The sequence below is a fragment of the Oncorhynchus mykiss genome, chromosome 16 (genome assembly GCF_013265735.2).
Source record: "Oncorhynchus mykiss isolate Arlee chromosome 16, USDA_OmykA_1.1, whole genome shotgun sequence".
In the NCBI taxonomy this organism is placed as follows: Eukaryota; Metazoa; Chordata; class Actinopteri; order Salmoniformes; family Salmonidae; genus Oncorhynchus; species Oncorhynchus mykiss.
Window position 1 is genome coordinate 24085484 of NC_048580.1, and position 18127 is coordinate 24103610.

Below are 18127 nucleotides of genomic sequence, written 5' to 3' on the forward strand. Positions count from 1 at the left end.
GACCTTACAGATAATTGTATGTGTGGGGTACAAAGATGAGGTAGTCATTCAAAAATCATGTTAAACACTATCATTGTACAGAGTGAGTCCATGCAACTTATGTGACTTAATTTATCTAAAATATTTAGGCTTGCCATAACAAAGGTGTTGAGCACTTAGACTCAGATGTTTCAGCTTCCTAAAAACAGTCTCTGGCCTACACAAAATACCACAGTAGAACTATCTCAATGTAATAAATGTTTATTTAATTCAACCTGTAAGACAACAAAAGGTGGGAAAAGTAAAGGGTTGTGAGAATACTTTCTGAAGGCACTGAACAAGTTGTGGTATTTTTTCAATTGGTATTGGTGGCAATAGCAAAAAACTTCAGCACATAGTATAACGTCACAGACGGAGACTGAACCTTGACTGTTTTGGGTCCATTTAAAAAATTTAAAAAAACATTGAAAAGGGAGAAGGGGGGTGGATGGGCGACTCATTTCTTGGTCGTCTCCTCCTCCTTTGACAAAGTCTTGATGAACTCTTCCTTCTTGGCCGCTATGCGCTCTTCTCTGCGCTTGCGGGCCTCCTTGGTCTTCGAGCGACGAGCCTCGGCCTGGTCACTGGTGTGCGAGAAACAGATGAGAGGTTACAGAACGCAAATAAATTACAGCCCAGGTTCTAAAGGACTCCTATTCAATTAATACAGGGCTAGGTTTAAATCTGGGTTAGTTAGTCAAGAACTAAACATTTGATTTCATTGATAAACCTCATCTGAACTGAAAATTAACCATAGTCCAGGAATTATGAGAGCCATATTATCATTTGTTTTGGCTAGGTAACAAGCAGAGGTTGATGGGAGTTGTAGTGTCGACTTACGACAGGAGCTTCTTGCGAGCCTTGTCTGCCTTCAGCTTGTGAATGTGTTCCATTAGGATGCGCTTGTTCTTGAAGACGTTACCCTTCACCTTCAAGTAGAGACTGTGGTACCTGGAGAGAAAGAGTGTACTGGGAGTTGAGGACAAGCCAAGGTTCCCACTCAAATCACAAACATTCCAGACACATTCTGTGCATAATACAAAATCAGTATGTCCTATTGAGATGGTTCATTAGACGTTCAACACTTCACCAGGGTTACACAATGTTCCCAAGGACAAAACTACAGTTCAACAAGTATCATTCTCAAGAACAGATAATGGACTTCACTACAATCTTGACTTTAAGATACTTTTGTGGTTTGAATACTAATTTCAGGGTCAATGTTGTATTTTGAACCCACATTTCATTACAAAGCGATACATTTGTTCAAAACTATAACATTTCCCAGTCAACATTCTTCCCCAATTGCAACCAGATGACTCAGACATCTAAGTGTAGACTAACATGTGCCTGTCGATTTTCTTGGACTCCCTGTAACGCCGCAGTAGGCGCCGCAGGATCCTCATGCGTCGCATCCACGAGAGCTTCTCTGGCATACGGGCGTTGGCTGTACCCTTCCTCTTACCTGGGCAGGGGGAGAATCATCATCAAATAGTAACACAGCCCAGCAATAGGTCAACACCCTGAACAGGTCATTTGTTAATTAAAACCTTGTCATCGTTGGATTTATAGATTTCTGATTCCCTCCCCCTTTTTAGCACTGGTGATATGAATGTCTACAGGACCCAGACATTTTCTATCAACTGTCCAGATATTTCAATAAGTGCATTTGTTTTAGCTAGCCCGGTGCACCAATTGGGTAGAGATTGAACTTTACAACCAATGGAATGATCTTGAATGTGCAAACTCACCCCCCTGGCAAGCTAAAACAAATGCACCTTCTCAGTTCAAATGAGGGAGAGAAGGGGACAGGGAGCCACTTTGAACAATGTTATCACGGCCATGATGTTGGCTATATGATGGGATGACGGTGTTGAGAACCTCTCTGTACCCACCTATGCCCGTGTGGCGTCCCTTGCGGCGTGCCAGCGTGTTCTTGCGGCAGCGGGCACGGGAATGCACCGTCACAGGCTTCCTGATGATCAGACCATCCTTCACCAGCTTGCGAATCTGCTGGCCTGCAGGGGTGGGGATAGACAAGTTGATTAACTTGTATGTGGTCATCCTTGTCCCATGGCTATTTCGGTATATGTATCTTACAAGAACACAACTATTGGTACCTTGGAACATTTCCCTGCTGCACAACACATGAACTTTCCAGAATGTCAAAGACAGACACAGGCAACAGACACAGGCAACAGTCTCCAAGGGCATTCATAGACGCTAATTACCTTTAGCCCCTATTGACAATAGGATCTTCTGGCCAGGGAGTTTTTTTGAGAGCCCCAATGCTTGTTTTAAATGTTAACTTGCATCGCTTGCCGTACGGTTTTGGAAACATAAGGAACGAATCTTTCATATCAGCGAGAAATAATTTTCTGAAAACAAAAGGTTGAATTACTACACACTTGTGTGGTTAGGGTTCCCACACGGCCATATTTCCATGTTACAGCACTTGTTTACAGAAAAATGACTGAAGACAGAGTCGACTGTCTGTGCTAACTAGCTACTTAATCTCTGAACAACTGTGTGTAAACGGAAGATGGACGGCAGAAATGTGTCGTCACAGAAAAATACTATTGGCTGCAACTGTGTTATAACCGGTTAAAACAGTGTACAGTAAGTGTATATTTTGCATTTGTGAAATAATTTAGATGTGATATGAAAGTAGATGGTTTTATGTTTCTAGAGCAGTGCATCAAACGCGATTAGATTTTTTATTTTATTTTTGCTGCCAGGTCCAATTCACCTCTAAACAGGCTTCTTTGGTACATTGTTGGGCTAGTCTCCCTAGCATGAAGGTGTAAAAGAGGAGTGTCTTACGGGAGTTAGCGTTGGCAATCTCATTGGTTTCATTGGGGTCCAGCCATACCTTCTTCTTGCCACAGCGCAAGACGCTGGACGCCAATCGCTTCTGAAGCCTGAGCATGCTGGGTAGAGCAACAACAAAAAACTTGATTTACCATCCAAATGAATAGCCTTCAATTGCAGACATAAATAAGCGTTACACTACTAACTAATAGAAATGGGTAGTTTGCAACACAGCCAGGCTTCATACATACCCTGATGTATTTGCTAGTTTTACAATACAATAAAAACAAACTGATTCAGAGTGGTTGGGTTAAATCGGGAATACCCATTTTGGTTGAACGCATTCAATTGTGCAACTCCCTTTCCTTAACCAGCTAGCTGGCTTTGTAGTCTGGTCTCATAGACCTGTTGTAACATAGTAAATGTAAACCCGGGAAAGTCAAATTAATATGATGTTATGTTTGGTATGGTTACATAAAACAGATTACTTAATTTAATGCAAAAACCAATCAAGGCTGGTTGATCAGGTGGATGGTTGGACATATAAGGTGAACTTCTAGCATGTTCGAATCTCATCATGGACAACTTTAGAATTTGAGAAGCTACTTACAAAGTTAGCGAACCCTTCCCCTAGCCTAGCTAACATTAGCTATCACAAATTGTAATTCGTAACATATCGCATGAATTCTTAATATTTCACACAGAATGGATGGACATCCACAAATATTTAACATGAAACATAACATTTAACAAATTAGTTTTTTGGCTTTACATACATAATACAAAATGATCTGAGATCAGGTTGGGCTTTGTACAACCATAAGATTACACTCTGCTTCTCTTTTAATGTGACTACTGACATGGTGGAGAGTGCAGGGAGCTATTGGGCAAATTGCTAATGTCAGTAAGTAACGTTAGCTAGTTAGCCAACCACAAGTATAAGAGCCACAAATGAAGCATGATGATCGCTACCTAGAGATAGTAACCGGTTAGTAACCGGCTGGCTATCAAGTTAGTTAACACTACTATTGCATTTAGTTACCAACTTTACATAGCTAGGTTCGAGTACGAGACATGTCTCGACATGTTATCTTAGATGACATTTCCGACCGTGTACAAGCCAGCGTCCAGCAACATCAACTGTTTTACCTAGCTATCATGTGATTAGTTCAATGCATTTGTGCCACATTCATTGCCTTCATGTTACCCCAAAACAGAAATACACTGGTCATTTAAACGAGTAAAGTCATGACATATGTCAAGACCCTTACCTCATGACTGCGACTCTTAGAGAGAAAGGAATGACGTGTGAAGTATGGGGTCCCTACCATTATAACGGAGATAAGATTGTTATCCATTGTCGAGATTTGCACGGGGCTTAAACTTAATTCGTGTTAATTAAGCAAATAATATGCATCTGGTAGAATTTAAAGGAGTGTTTCTACATGGTTAAACATTTTAAATCCTGTGTTACGATTATACAATAATATGATTAAGTACAGTCTCACTATCCTTTGTCACAGTGGTACATTCCAAATAATACAAATTGCATTATGGGATAATCGTACTAGAGGGAACACACCACCAGATGGCACTGTTTATCTAATATTTGGTTCAGCGTCAACATTCCAATATCTCTTGTGCCATTCTCTTTTATGTGCTATCTCAGTTACAAACTGTACGTTTTCCAGTAAATTCAACTAATTAAATAAACCCTTAGATTTTAAAGAATGTGACACAAGCACAAAAAGTTGTTATTTTGGATGATAATGATGGTCGAGTTTGTTTTGCATGGCCCTGTGCCCCAGGTGGGTTGAAATTTCACTTACTAATGGAATGGTCTAAAATTAGCATACTTCGACCATCTCGTCGCCATGGAAAAGTATACAATAGGTGGGTTAAAATCGCATTCCAGCCGGTGTCTATTGTACAAGTTCCACCGGCTAAATCTATGACATTAAAATTACTATTTACTCTGTTCCATCTGACTGAGCAATCCACTGTCTCATCAGCCCAGCCTGGCAATTTATAAACTGTAAAAAGCCGCTAAACATTATCTCACATTACTTTTAGACAAACATTTAGTTTTCAACAGCACAGATTTGTGTATTTGTCTCCGACATTTGCAACATTGTTTCAATATTCAAGTTCGATTTTTATTTATTATTATTTTTATTTTTTTCACCTTTATTTAACCAGGTAGGCTAGTTGAGAACAAGTTCTCATTTACAACTGCGACCTGGCCAAGATAAAGCATAGCAGTGTGAACAGACAACACAGAGTTACACATGGAGTAAACAATTAACAAGTCAATAACACAGTAGAAAAAAAAGAGAGTCTATATACATTGTGTGGAAAGGGCATGAAGAGGTAGGCAAATAATTAACATTTTGCAGATTAACACTGGAGTGACAAATGATCAGATGGTCATGTACAGGTAGAGATACTGGTGTGCAAAAGAGCAGAGAAGTAAATAAATATAAACAGTATGGGGATGAGGTAGTAGGTCAATTGGGTGGGCTATTTACCGATAGACTATGTACAGCTGCAGCGATCGGTTAGCTGCTCAGATAGCAGATGTTTGAAGTTGGTGAGGGAGATAAAAGTCTCCAACTTCAGCGATTTTTGCAATCTGTTCCAGTCACAGGCAGCAGAGAACTGGAACGAAAGGTGGCCAAATGAGGTGTTGGCTTTAGGGATGATCAGTGAGATACACCTGCTGGAGCGCGTGCTACGGGTGGGTGTTGCCATCGTGACCAGTGAACTGAGATAAGGCGGAGCTTTACCTAGCATGGACTTGTAGATGACCTGGAGCCAGTGGGTCTGGCGACGAATATGTAGCGAGGGCCAGCCGACTAGAGCATACAGATCGCAGTGGTGGGTGGTATAAGGTGCTTTAGTAACAAAATGGATGGCACTGTGATAAACTGCATCCAGTTTGCTGAGTTGAGTATTGGAAGCTATTTTGTTGATGACATCGCCGAAGTCGAGGATCGGTAGGATAGTCAGTTTTACTAGGGTAAGTTTGGCGGCGTGAGTGAAGGAGGCTTTGTTACGGAATAGAAAGCCGACTCTAGATTTGATTTTAGATTGGAGATGTTTGATATGAGTCTGGAAGGAGAGTTTACAGTCTAGCCAGACACCTAGGTACTTATAGATGTCCACATATTCTAGGTCGGAACCATCCAGGGTGGTGATGCTAGTCGGGCGTGCGGGTGCAGGCAGCGAAGGGTTGAAAAGCATGCATTTGGTTTTACTAGCGTTTAAGAGCAGTTGGAGGCCACGGAAAGAGTGTTGTATGGCATTGAAGCTCGTTTGGAAGTTAGATAGCACAGTGTCCAAGGAAGGGCCGGAAGTATACAGAATGGTGTCGTCTGCGTAGAGGTGGATCAGGGAATCGCCCGCAGCAAGAGCAACATCATTGATATATACAGAGAAAAGAGTCGGCCCGAGAATTGAACCCTGTGGTACCCCCATAGAGACTGCCAGAGGACCGGACAACATGCCCTCCGATTTGACACACTGAACTCTGTCTGCAAAGTAGTTGGTGAACCAGTCAAGGCAGTCATTAGAAAAACCGAGGCTACTGAGTAGATCTCCAGCTGCCCCATAGTAAGGAACGTGTCGGGAGTCGGGATGAGACAGACAAGCAGGCAGTGTTTCTCAGCCAGTCGAAACCATGAATCAGTTGGCATCATTTTTATGGATATATACAAAGAAATGTCAATTGAAAAAAAGATAAAACGAAATGAAGTGCAAATAGTTTACAGTCTTTCCAGCTTCAGTTTGAAGTGATTGTGTTGGTTGTGTTGTTGGCTAGCTCCTCTGAACCACATTGTCCTGGCAAGAGAGCACATTTTCTATGCCAGGAGAAATCGTGCCTAATTGGATCATTATTATGGATGTGTCCAATAAATGTCACTAGAAATCAGCTTAAACAAATGCAAATGCTGCTACTTTGCTGTTATTCTGGTTGCACTTTTTTGACTTGACTGTAAGTTAGCCATAGTTGGCTAGCTAGCAAGCAAGGGATAAGAACGTTGCCAGCCAGTATGGCAATGGAACATTTAGAACAAATGATTGGGTCACGTCAATAGATACAGAACAAAAAGACTTAACAACTGGTTCGCGTCTCTAACAACCAAACCGATAGAACGAACGACCAGCCGGCTTGGGTAGCAACCCTAGATTTGAGTTGGGACTATATCTTGTGGATGGATGAAATAGTTAGAATAAATTAATAAAAATAAAGTTTTTATTGAAAATGTGTCAATCATTATTTGAAGACGTTGGTAACCCGTTGTATAAAAGTGATAATGCCCTCAAAGCCGGTGTTTGGGAGATATATTGGCACAGTTTGCCGGCCCTCGACTTCGTATCGGGCCTAACAACACCTGCGCCAATATATCCTTCAAACACCGGCTTGGAGGGCATTATCACTTAACTAACTTATCCAAAGATGCTGTAGACGGGTTGGCCAACAACATCACAAAAAGTATGCACATCGATGAAGCAGAAGGCCTTGTTGTGTTATGATTTTGAATGGTCAGTTTGCTAGCAAGAATAGCAATAATCTGCCATGTGGGCAATCGTAGGTTTTATTGTATATTGTTATTGACACCATGTCTTGTTTTGAGGTGTTTCACTCCTGTAATGTCTATGCTAATTTAGCTAAAAAAATATTAACAAGCTAACCTACAACTGTAAAGATGTATTTGAGAGACAAGTGCTCACTGTGCAAACGTATTTATGTTTTCAATAAACATCTGGATACAATATATAATTGACATGTTGTCAACAATCTAAGGCAACCCCATCTTCTTTGCCCCTTAGTTGTGCACACATCGGTTTTGTTCAGTGTTGGAAAAAGTACACAACATTCATCCTTGAGTAAAAGTGAAGATATGAATAGAAAATGATTCTAGTGAAAGTCATCCAGTAAGATATTACTTGAGTAAAAGTCTAAAAGCACTTGGTTTTAAATATACAGTTGAAGTCGGAAGTTTACATACACTTAGGTTGGAGTCATTAAAACTCATTTTTCAACCACTCCTCAAATTTCTTGTTAACAAACTATAGTTTTGGCAAGTCGGTTAGGACATATAACTTGTGCATGACAAGTCATTTTCCCAACAATTGTTCACAGACAGATTATTTCACTTATAATTCGCTGTATCACAACTCCAGTGGGTCAGAAGTTTACATACACTAAGTAGACTGTGCCTTTGAACAGCTTGGAAAATTCCAAAAAATGATGTCATGGCTTTAGAAGCTTCTGATAGGCTAATTGACATCATTTGAGTCAATTGGAGGTATTTTAAGGCCTACCTTCAAACTCAATGCCTCTTTGCTTAACGTCATGGGAAAATCTAAAGAAATCACCCAAGACCTCAAAAACAAATGTGTAAACCTCCACAAGTCTGGTTCATCCTTGGGAGCGATTTCCAAACGCCTGAAGGTACCACGTTCAACTGTACAAACAATAGTACGCAAGTATAAACACCATGGGACCACGCAGCCGTCATACCGCTCAGGAATGAGACACATTCTGTCTCCTAGAGATGAATGCACTTTGGTGCGAAAAGTCCAACTCAATCCCAGAACAGCACAGACCTTGTGAAGATGCTGGAGGAAACAGGTACAAAATTATCTATATCCACAGTAAAACGCGTCCTATATCGACATAACCTGAAAGGCCGCTCAGCAAGGAAGAAGCCACTGCTCCAAAACAGCCATAAAAAAGACTATGGTTTGCAACTGAACGTGGGACAAAGATCGTACTTTTTGGAGAAATGTCCTCTGGTCTGATGAAACAAAAATAGAACTGTTTGGCCATAATGACCATTGTTATGTTTGGAGGAAAAAGGGGGAGGCTTGCAAGCCGAAGACACCATCCCAACCGTGAAGCACGGGGGTGGCAGCATCATGTTGTGGGGTGCTTTGCTGCAGGAGCGATTGGTGCACTTTACAAAATAGATGGCATCATGAGGTAGGAACATTACGTGGATATATTAAAGCAACATCTCAAGATATCAGTCAGGAAGTTAAAGCTTGGTCGCAAATTGGTCTTCCAAATAGACAATGATGAGCAAGGAGGCCTACAAACCTGACTCAGTTACACCAGCTCTGTCAGGAGGACTGGGCCAAAATTCACCCAACTTTTTGTGGGAAGCTTGTGGAAGGCTACCAGACGGGTTTGACCCAAGTTAAACAATTTAAAGGCAATGCTACCAAATACTAATTGAGTGTATGTAAACTTCTGACCCACTGGGAATGTGATGAAAGAAATAAAAGATGAAATAAATCATTCTCTCTACTATTGTTCTGACATTTCACATTCTTAAAAGAAAGTGGTGATCCTAACTCACCTAAGACAGGGAATTTTTACTAGGATTAAATGTCAGGAATTGTGAAAAACTGCGTTTAAATGTATTTGGCTAAGGTGTATGTAAACTTCTGACTTCAACTGTACATAAGTATCAAAAGTACATGTAATTGCTAAAATATACTCAAGTATCAAAAGTAAAAATATAAATAATTTCACGTTCCTTATATTAAGCAATCTGTATTTTTGTTACGGATAGCAAGCGGCACACTCCAACACTCAGACATAATTTACAAACATTTGTGTTTAGTGAGTCCTCCAGATCAAAAGCAGTAGGGATGACCAGGGACGTTCTCTTGATAAGTCTGTGAATTGGACCATTTTCCTGTCCTGCTAAGCATTCGAAATGTAAGGAGTACTTTTGGGTGTCAAGGAAAAATGCATGGAGTAAAAAATACATTATTTTATTTAGGAATGTATTGGGGTAAAAGTTGTCAAAAATATAAATAAAGTAGAGCTACTTTAAAGTATTTTTACTTAGGTACTTTACAGCACTGGTTTTGTTGCTAAACAACCAACCCGTCTATGCTATCACATCCGCAGCATGATAGACATGGCATGCTGCTGCTACCTCTCTCACTCCGACTGTACCATGACCAAATTCGTAATTGACCATGACTCATGAGTCTACTCGGGTGCTGTTCTGGTCAATGATGTATACAAACACTAGATTGGTTATGCTACTGTATGTATTGACCAATGTGAGGCTTTGAAACCACTGTCCGCCATATTGGTACGACTCAAACGGAGCAGTCCTGCATAGGAATTAATGACATTCTGCAGTATTTCAATGTAATGTTTCAAGGACAAAATGACATGTATTTAAGTATTTAAATATTACTTCTACTTCTGTTAAAGTTCTACTTTAAGGAACATTTTCATATATATATATTTTTATATATATATATATTTTAGTTCACATAATGTAGGTTAGTTTAAAAGTAGGCTTTAAGGTGTTTGTAATAGAATATACTTGACAAAAATGAATGAAGACATTAACAAATGCATTTCTAAAACTTTCAAAACCTTATTTACGAATGCCAAGAGTGTGCAAAGCTGTCATCATTGGAAAGGGTGGCTACTTTGATTTGTTTAACACTTTTTTTGGTTACTATATGATTCAAAATGTGTTATTTCATAGCTTTGATGTCTTCAGTATTATTCTACAATGTAGAAAATAGAAAAAAGAAAAACCCTTGAATGAGTAGGTGTGTCCAAACTTTTGACTGGTACTGTAAGTCATGTCAAAATGGGTACCATTAGGAAATTAGCTTTAAAAGCTGAAAAAATAGTCAGCTAGAGTCACCAGGAGTGGTATGGTGATGATTTATTGTGTCAGAAGAACAAAAGGAAGGTGTATTGTGGCTCGGAAAAGGATGGGAGCACGAAGTGAAAAGCTTTGAGCAGGGCAGCGGTAAAAGGTGTCATCTTTTGGCGTCTCGTGGAAATTGAGGCTCAATGTCTTATACACCACATACGAGGAGTAGTAGAGGCACTTCGCCTGAACCATATGGTGGATGGAGGAAGAAGGAAAACTTATCAGTGTTATTACTGTCTGATGAAGAGTTTCTCCCACACATGTATAGCTGGGGCATATGAGATACGCGGTGAGAGCTTTTCTGAACAGGCCGTTGCAATGTCCTAATTGTAAGTAAGTTTGGCCGTGCGTCAGACGGAAATAAATACTGCATATTGCTGGATGCACAGTGCCGCAATTGTGGTGGGAGCCACATTCCCGAGTTCCATTAGTGCCGTGTAAGAGTGAAGGAGGTCGAAGTAGGAAGAATCTAGGCTGTCCAGCAGGTCTCCTGTGCAAAAGCATTGGAAATTGCTGAAGGAGCAAGTTGAAATGAGGAAGAAATGTCAATAGACGTTTTGCAGCCTGCGGAGAATTTTGTTTCTCAATTGAGGGATCCTGAAACTCTGATAGTAAAAAAAAAAAGGTGGATTTTGTTGTGTTAATTATGCAGCCGATAAATTGCATAGGAAAAACCAACAAGAAATCAAAGTAGTTAGACATCATTGTGAATGCGACAAAAAGGTTTTGGGATCTACAGGACATTGCAGGTAATACTGTCTGAAGATGTTCCCACCTTGCAGGCCCCCCAGAGCTTGTGTAGGGTTTTGAGTAGACATTTGAATCTGACTGAAGGAGAAAGGCGAGAGGTTTTTATTCATTTTTTTTTTAACAGTTTTCAGTTTTTGCCCCGCCTAGTTTTTAGCGGCAATGCACCTTTTTGATTGTAGTGCGCCATAAAACCTAAGAGAAGAAGAAGAAAGGCAAGCATTTTTGCTAGCTTGGAAGCCAAACATTGTGCCAGGAAAGAAAGAGAGCAGAAGTGAATATTCTGTTCAAAACTGATGGCACATCAAGTGGAGATGCGAGTGAGAAGAAATGGATTACAGTAGTGAACAAAAATGAGACGAGAAGTAAAGACTAGTAAATCTAGTTCTGACTTTTGTTGTTGGAGTGAGGGTTTTGGAACAATGGAGTTACCTGGGAGATTAGTTTTGAGTCATATTTTGGGGTTATGTGATATAGCCTGTAAGACTTTGTGCCCAAACCTATGCAGTCTGACAAATGCAGAATATTTGGACATGTGTCAAGTGTATATAGACGGGAGGAGTATCGTATGCCAGCTGAGGTTAAATGCTGAAATGATGGTGGTGAAACATGTGCCCGAAGTCCTGAACTGCCCTGTTAGGGTGAAGGAGACAGAGGTGGCAAGAATAAGGTCTGTCCAGTGTGTCTCCTATCTGGAGGAGTTGAGAAGAGGGAAAAGAAGGGAGTGACATTGAAAAAACAATGGTAGTTGGATTTGACAGACAGGTAAATGTTCCTTGCCAACAGGAAGGATCCTGACATGTTGCATGTTAAAAATGTGTACTTTGTAACATTTATTGCAATGGTTATAAACTGCACAGCGCAAAGAGAGAGAAAATATGCAGTTAGTTGGGCCAACAGGATTGAGGGTATTTCATGTAATGTTGTGTTATCAGGGAACAATCTTCTCAAACTAAGGCAATTTGATATGTTATTAATTTCATAATAAATCAAATCAAACTGTATTTGTCACATGCGCCAAATACAACAAGTGTAGACTTACTTACAAGCCTTTAACCAACAGTGCAATTGAAGAAGAAGAAAATAGTACAACACATACTAAGGTTTGCAAAAATAGGAATGGGAATGTATATGGGCCCACATTGGGGGGTTCAAAGGTCATACATGTATGCATTTTGGGTTATATTGAGCCAGAATGGACAGTATTGGGATGTGTTCTATTATCACATGGTACCCTAGTTCAGTGTTTCCCAAACTGTTGGGCATGAGGGAAGTCCAGATCAAATGTTCAGATCAACTTGCCCATGTCAGCTAACAATTTTTAGCTAGGTTTTTTTTAGCCCATACATTTTGTTGTAATGTTTGAGTCACTCAAATATCACATGAATAAACATTAGACATGGCAAAATCCATAAAATTGCAAGAAAATTTGCATTAAAACTGCACAATTTTGGGATCTCCTGCCCTAGATGATGACTACACCAAATTTCACACCGAACAAGGAGACCCATTGGGGAAGTTTTTAATAAGTAATAATAGATTTTGTCAATAATCAGTATCATAAGCCTACTGTTTTTCAAAATGTCTGCCATTCATTTCAATGGGGAGGAACTGCATTAATTTTGCATGGCCCTAACTGAATTTATATTTGGTGTAAACGACCAATAATGGCTTAAGATGTGTTACAATGAAGATAATCCAAAATGATGGCCAAAGTATGTCAGAATGTATTCACACCTATTGACTAGTGAGGGAGATGTGAGTCTCCAGCTTCAGAGATTTTTGCAATTAGTTCCAGTCATGGGCAGCAGAGAACTGGAAGAAAAGACGACCAAAGGAGGAATTGACTTTGGGGGTGACCAGTGAGATATACCTGCTGGAGCGTGTGCTACGAGTGGGTGCTGCTATGGTGACCAGTGAGCTGAGATTAGGCGGGGCTTTACCTAGCAGAGACTTGTAGATAACCTGTAGCCAGTGGGTTTGGCTGGCGGCGAGTATGAAGCGATGGCCAACCAACGAGAGCGTACAGGTCGCAATGGTGGGTAGTGTATGGGGCTTTGGTGACAAAACGGATGGCACTGTGATAGACTGCATCCAGTTTGTTGAGTAGAGTGTTGGAGGCTATTTTATAGATGACATCACCGAAGTCGAGGATCGGTAGGATGGTCAGTTTTACGAGGGTATGTTTGGCAGCATGGGTGAAGGATGCTTTGTTGCGATATAGGAAGCCGATTCTAGATTTCATTTTGGATTGGAGATGCTTAATGTGAGTCTGGAAGGAGAGTTTACAGTCTAACCAGACACCCAGGTATGTGTAGTTGTCCACTTATTCTAAGTCAGAGCCGTCCAGAGTAGTGATGCTGGACGGGCGAGCAGGTGCGGGCAGCGATCGATTGAAAAGCATGCATTTAGTTTTACTTGCGTTTAAGAACAGTTGGAGGCCACGGAAGGAGAGTTGTATGGCATTGAAGCTCGTCTGGAGGTTAGTTAACACAGTGTCCAAGGAGGGGCCAGAAGTATACACAATGGTGTTGTCTGCGTAGAGGTGGATCAGCGTAGAGGTGAATCACCAGCAGCAAGAGCAACATCATTGATGTATACAGAAAAGAGAGTCGGCCCAAGAATTGAACCCTGTGGCACACCCATAGAGACTGTCAGAGGTCCAGACAACAGGCCCTCCGATTTGACACACTGAACTGTATCAGAGAAGTAGTTGGTAAACCAGGCGAGGCAATCATTTGAGAAACCAAGGCTGTCGAGTCTGCCAATAAGAATGTGATTGACAGAGTCCAAAGCCTTAGCCAGGTCGATGAATATGGCTGCACAGTAATGTCTCTTATCGATGGCGGTTATGATGTCGTTTAGAACTTTAAGCGTGGCTGAGGTGCACCCATGACCAGCTCTGAAACCAGATTGTATAGCGGAGAAGGTATGGTGAGATTTGAAATGGTCAGTAATCTGTTTGTTAACTTGGCTTTCGAAGACCTTAGAAAGACAGGGTAGTATAGATATCGGTCTGTAGCAGTTTGGGTCTAGAGTGTCACCCCCTTTGAAGAGGGGGATGACCGCGGCAGCTTTCCAATCTTTGGAAATCTCAGACGATACGAAAGAGAGGTTGAACAGGCTAGTAATAGGGGTTGCAAAAATGTCGGCAGATAATTTTAGAAAGAGAGGGTCCAGATTGTCTAGCCCCGCTGATTTGTAGGGGTCCAGATTTTGCAGCTCTTTCAGAACATCGGCTATCTGGATTTGGGTAAAGGAGAAATGGTGGGGGCTTTGGCGGGTAGCTGTGGAGGGTGCCGGGCAGTTGACCGGGGTAGGGGTAGCGATGTGGAAAGCATGGCCAGCCGTAGAAAAATGCTTATTGAAATTCTCAATTATAGCGGATTTATCGGTGGTGACAATGTTTCCTAGCCTCAGAGCAGTGGGCAGCTGGGAGGAGGTGCTCTTATTCTCCATGGACTTTACAGTGTCCCTGAACTTTTTAGAGTTAGTACTACAGGATGCAAATTTCTGTTTGAAAAAGCTTGCATTAGCTTTTCTAACTGCCTGTGTATATTTGTTCCTAACTTCCCTGAAAAGTTGCATATCACAGGGGCTATTCGATGCTAATGCAGAACGCCACAGGATGTTTTTGTGCTGGTCAAGGGCAGACAGGTCTGGCGTGAACCAAGGACTATATCTATTCCTAGTTCTACATTTTTTGAGAGGGGCATGCTTATTTAAGATGGTGAGGAAGGCACTTTTAAAGAATAGCCAGGCATCATCTACTGACGGGATGAGGTCAATGTCATTCCAGGATACCCCGGCCAGGTCGATTAGAAAGGCCTGCTCGCAGAAGTGTTTCAGGGAGCGTTTGACAGTGATGAGGGGTGGTCGTTTGGTCGCAGACCCATTACGGATGCAGGCAATGAGGCAGTGATCGCTGAGATCTTGATTGAAAACAGCAGAGGTGTATTTGGAGGGCGAATTAGTTAGGATGACATCTATGAGGGTGCCCGTGTTTACTGATTTGGGGTTGTACCTGGTAGGTTCATTGATAATTTGTTTGAGATTGAGGTTATCAAGCTTAGTTTGTAGGATGGCCGGGGTGTTAAGCATGTCCCAGTTTAGGTCACCTAGTAGCACGAGCTCAGAAGATAGATGGGGGCAATCAGTTCACATAGCAATTCATAGTATCGAGGGCACAGCTGGGGGCAGAGGGAGGTCGTATAGCAATACTCATCATGCCCCTTGCTATAAACAGACTATTACAGGTGGCAACTACTTTAGAAAACCAAGATACTACTGTATTTGCATCTCATGGACTATTATTTGCCAGTATGACCAATTTCCATAAAACAAATATGTAGTTCTGCTATTTGTAACACTGTTGTTTTCTATGATGAGTCAGTCTAGGTCAATCATTAGATCTGATGGCAAACATTTACCAAATCCCATGGTTTTGAAGATGAGATCCACCCAATAGAATGTTCCATTGTTGTTTGATACAATAATTTTCAATGAGGATGTGAACGTTCCATCTTTTCTCCTTTATCCATAGAGATCCTAATGAATTACTATTAAGTATTCTAATTCCTAATTCTATGCCTTTATCAGCCTGTGACCATTGACTCCTATTCAACAAGTTATATAAAGGTGTGAAAAACATAGCCTCTACGGAAGATTTCTATCATATATCAATTTGATCAGGGGTTTGTAGGGAACAATTTAGCACCGTTAATAAACCTTTGCCACACCAAAGGGAACATTTTCAAACTCTCGCGGGAGCCATCTTTCCTGCAATGGATTTATTTTTCTTGTTGTTCACCCGGTACAGTAGGTGGCGGCAATACACCAGAATGAAATGGATTTCTAACTAACCTCCTTTGTTCAATAGATTGTAGCACAGAAAGAACAATGAGCTAGATATTTCACCGGATGTAAAAATGTGAAGCAACCGGTTCCCGTTTCCACTCACTACCAAATATGGTGATGAGCGGAAGCCCAGTGGCCGGCAGTGGAAGAAGATGGGGCGAGATGGATTTTGTCTGCCATTCTGCATATTTTCTCATATATTAAACATTTGATCTCCTTACAGTTTTCTGATTCCGAAACTAGAATTTGTAACAAACCGAGTGGACTGAGTTTGGAAGACTTTGCCAAAGTAAAAAAAGGCGTTTAGAAGGAGTGCATGGGCGAATTGAGTTGTTGCACACGCGCACTATACATAGTAGGCGTTCAATAATGAAATATGCAAATAAATGCTAGAACGCGCCAATAGGATCTCACCTCTCGTGTTTGTCTCTGCCCACCTCTTTGCTTGTTCGGCCAACTAGGATTAATTTTCTCCAATTGGAAACGACAGGCTCTGGTCTATCTTTAAAAAAATCTTTGGTGATAGTCTGCCATTAACTCTCGAAGAAGAACATTGCGCCAACGGGGGTATATTCACAAGACATGGTGGTGCAGCTAGAGGTCGTATACAAGGTAAGACTGAGAAACTTTTTAATTTAATATTAACGCTAGCTAATATTGTGTTGACTTGTCCCACGACGTTGATGAAACGGGTCGGTGCGGTTGCCTGCGGGTTTCTGTATAGTCGTTCTAGCCTTTATGCTAGCTAGCTAAACTAACGGTAGCTAGCTAGCTTGAGTGAATGGTGTGAATTAGGTTGACCATTGAATGAAATAGCGTCATAGTACTAGCTTATGTTAGCTTAGCGTCAACTGGTTTTGTCTATAAGGGATACAGATTTGGTCAAAATTGACTTTAATAACCGGTTTAGGAGGATTTCCATGCACAATCGGCTGCCTAGGCAACTCCTATCTTACGCAGCAGGTTATAATAATTAACGTGTTATGCTAATTATCCTAACATAATAAGGTCAGGAAAAGGGTTAGGGTTAGCTCAAATGCAAAAACTATTTTCGGCGTAATTTGACAAAAGCGCTATCCCATCTAAACAAATGATCCAACTGTGATTTTGATGATCAGGCAACAATGTGAGCTAGCCTGTGCTGTATAGCTAAACACTGCACCTGTCCTTGCCTATGCAATTTACTCAGCTATGAAGCTCCTTCACACGTCACTTTTATGTTCACTACAGTAACAAATTGCGAAATTATTTTCGTTAAGATTTCATCATCCCCCACCATGGCATCTGTCTTGTCCGGCTTCATTTGACCCGTTTAATGAAGATTAACAGGCAGTTTGTGAGTCGGATTAACCTAGCTAGTAGCCACCCACGCGTGGATAAGATGTTTTGGCATGCAAACGACCTACTCAGCGTTCCATTTCTAGGAAGAAAACATTAATGTATGTATAACTGCTAATGAGTCCAGTAAGCGATGTGTGCAGTAGCTATACCTTTCATATGTATGCCTAGCTTGCAAGATGTGTGAAAGGTCAATGTACCACATCTATCATTTTACCTTTTTATTTAACTTGGCAAGTCGGTTAAGAACCAATTCTTATTTTCAATGACGGCCTAGGAACAGTGGGTTAACTGCTTTGTTCAGTGGCAGAACGACAGATTTTTTACCTTGTCAGCTCGGGGATTTGATCTTGCAACCTTTCGGGTTACTAGTCCAACGCTAGGCTACCTGCCGCCCCATATGTCCGTTCAATTGACGCATTCTTAATAGGACTAATGATAATAGCTCTCTTAGATTGTTGTGTAAATATTGATGGCCACAGGCAATTCATATGCCTGTACCAGGATCAGTGAAGCGTCCATACGTGTTAAGATTTCTATGAGCAAAGTCCCAAACCCCTGTTTGCCTTGCTTTTTTGGGGCAGAAGTAGTGAAGCCAGAATTATAAAATAATAATTATAATACCTTCAAAAATGTTATGAAGCCTGTGTTTG

General features: G+C 41.1%; 2 protein-coding genes across 6 annotated transcripts in view; one reads left to right on the forward strand and one right to left on the reverse strand.

Annotated features, from left to right (window-relative positions):
• Positions 1–224: 224 nt before the first annotated feature.
• On the reverse strand, positions 225–17820 carry LOC110491682 (60S ribosomal protein L19). Of its 4 annotated transcripts, none has more exons than XM_021565311.2 (6): positions 17802–17820; positions 2842–2948; positions 1914–2036; positions 1363–1483; positions 859–969; positions 225–602 (listed from the first exon to the last, which is right to left on the reverse strand). In XM_021565311.2, the coding sequence occupies exons 2-6, from the start codon at positions 2945–2947 to the stop codon at positions 476–478; spliced, it is 588 nt and encodes a 195-aa protein (XP_021420986.1). In that variant the 5' UTR covers position 2948; positions 17802–17820; the 3' UTR covers positions 225–475. The 4 variants fall into 4 exon arrangements, with proteins under 4 accessions (XP_021420986.1, XP_021420984.1, XP_036802468.1 ...); XM_021565309.2 differs by lacking the exon at positions 17802–17820 and adding an exon at positions 4101–4177; XM_036946573.1 differs by lacking the exon at positions 17802–17820 and adding an exon at positions 3979–4004.
• gpam (glycerol-3-phosphate acyltransferase, mitochondrial) overlaps positions 16596–18127 on the forward strand; it is a 45291-nt gene continuing 43759 nt past the window's right edge. The window contains exon 1 of one of the 2 annotated variants that reach the window (XM_021565307.2): positions 16596–16748. The gene's annotated coding sequence lies outside the window, so the exon portion shown is untranslated. The remainder of the gene's footprint in view (positions 16749–18127) is intronic. The other variant, XM_036946572.1, reaches the window with a different exon arrangement.

Bases quoted from the DNA above. Each gene is read 5' to 3' on its own strand.
- LOC110491682 (XM_036946573.1), bottom strand. The intron at 1,484-1,913 runs GTGGGTACAGAG...CCCCCTGCCCAG, and splicing joins GGGACGCCACACGGGCATAG to GTAAGAGGAAGGGTACAGCC. The intron at 970-1,362 runs GTTAGTCTACAC...CTTTCTCTCCAG, and splicing joins AAGAAAATCGACAGGCACAT to GTACCACAGTCTCTACTTGA.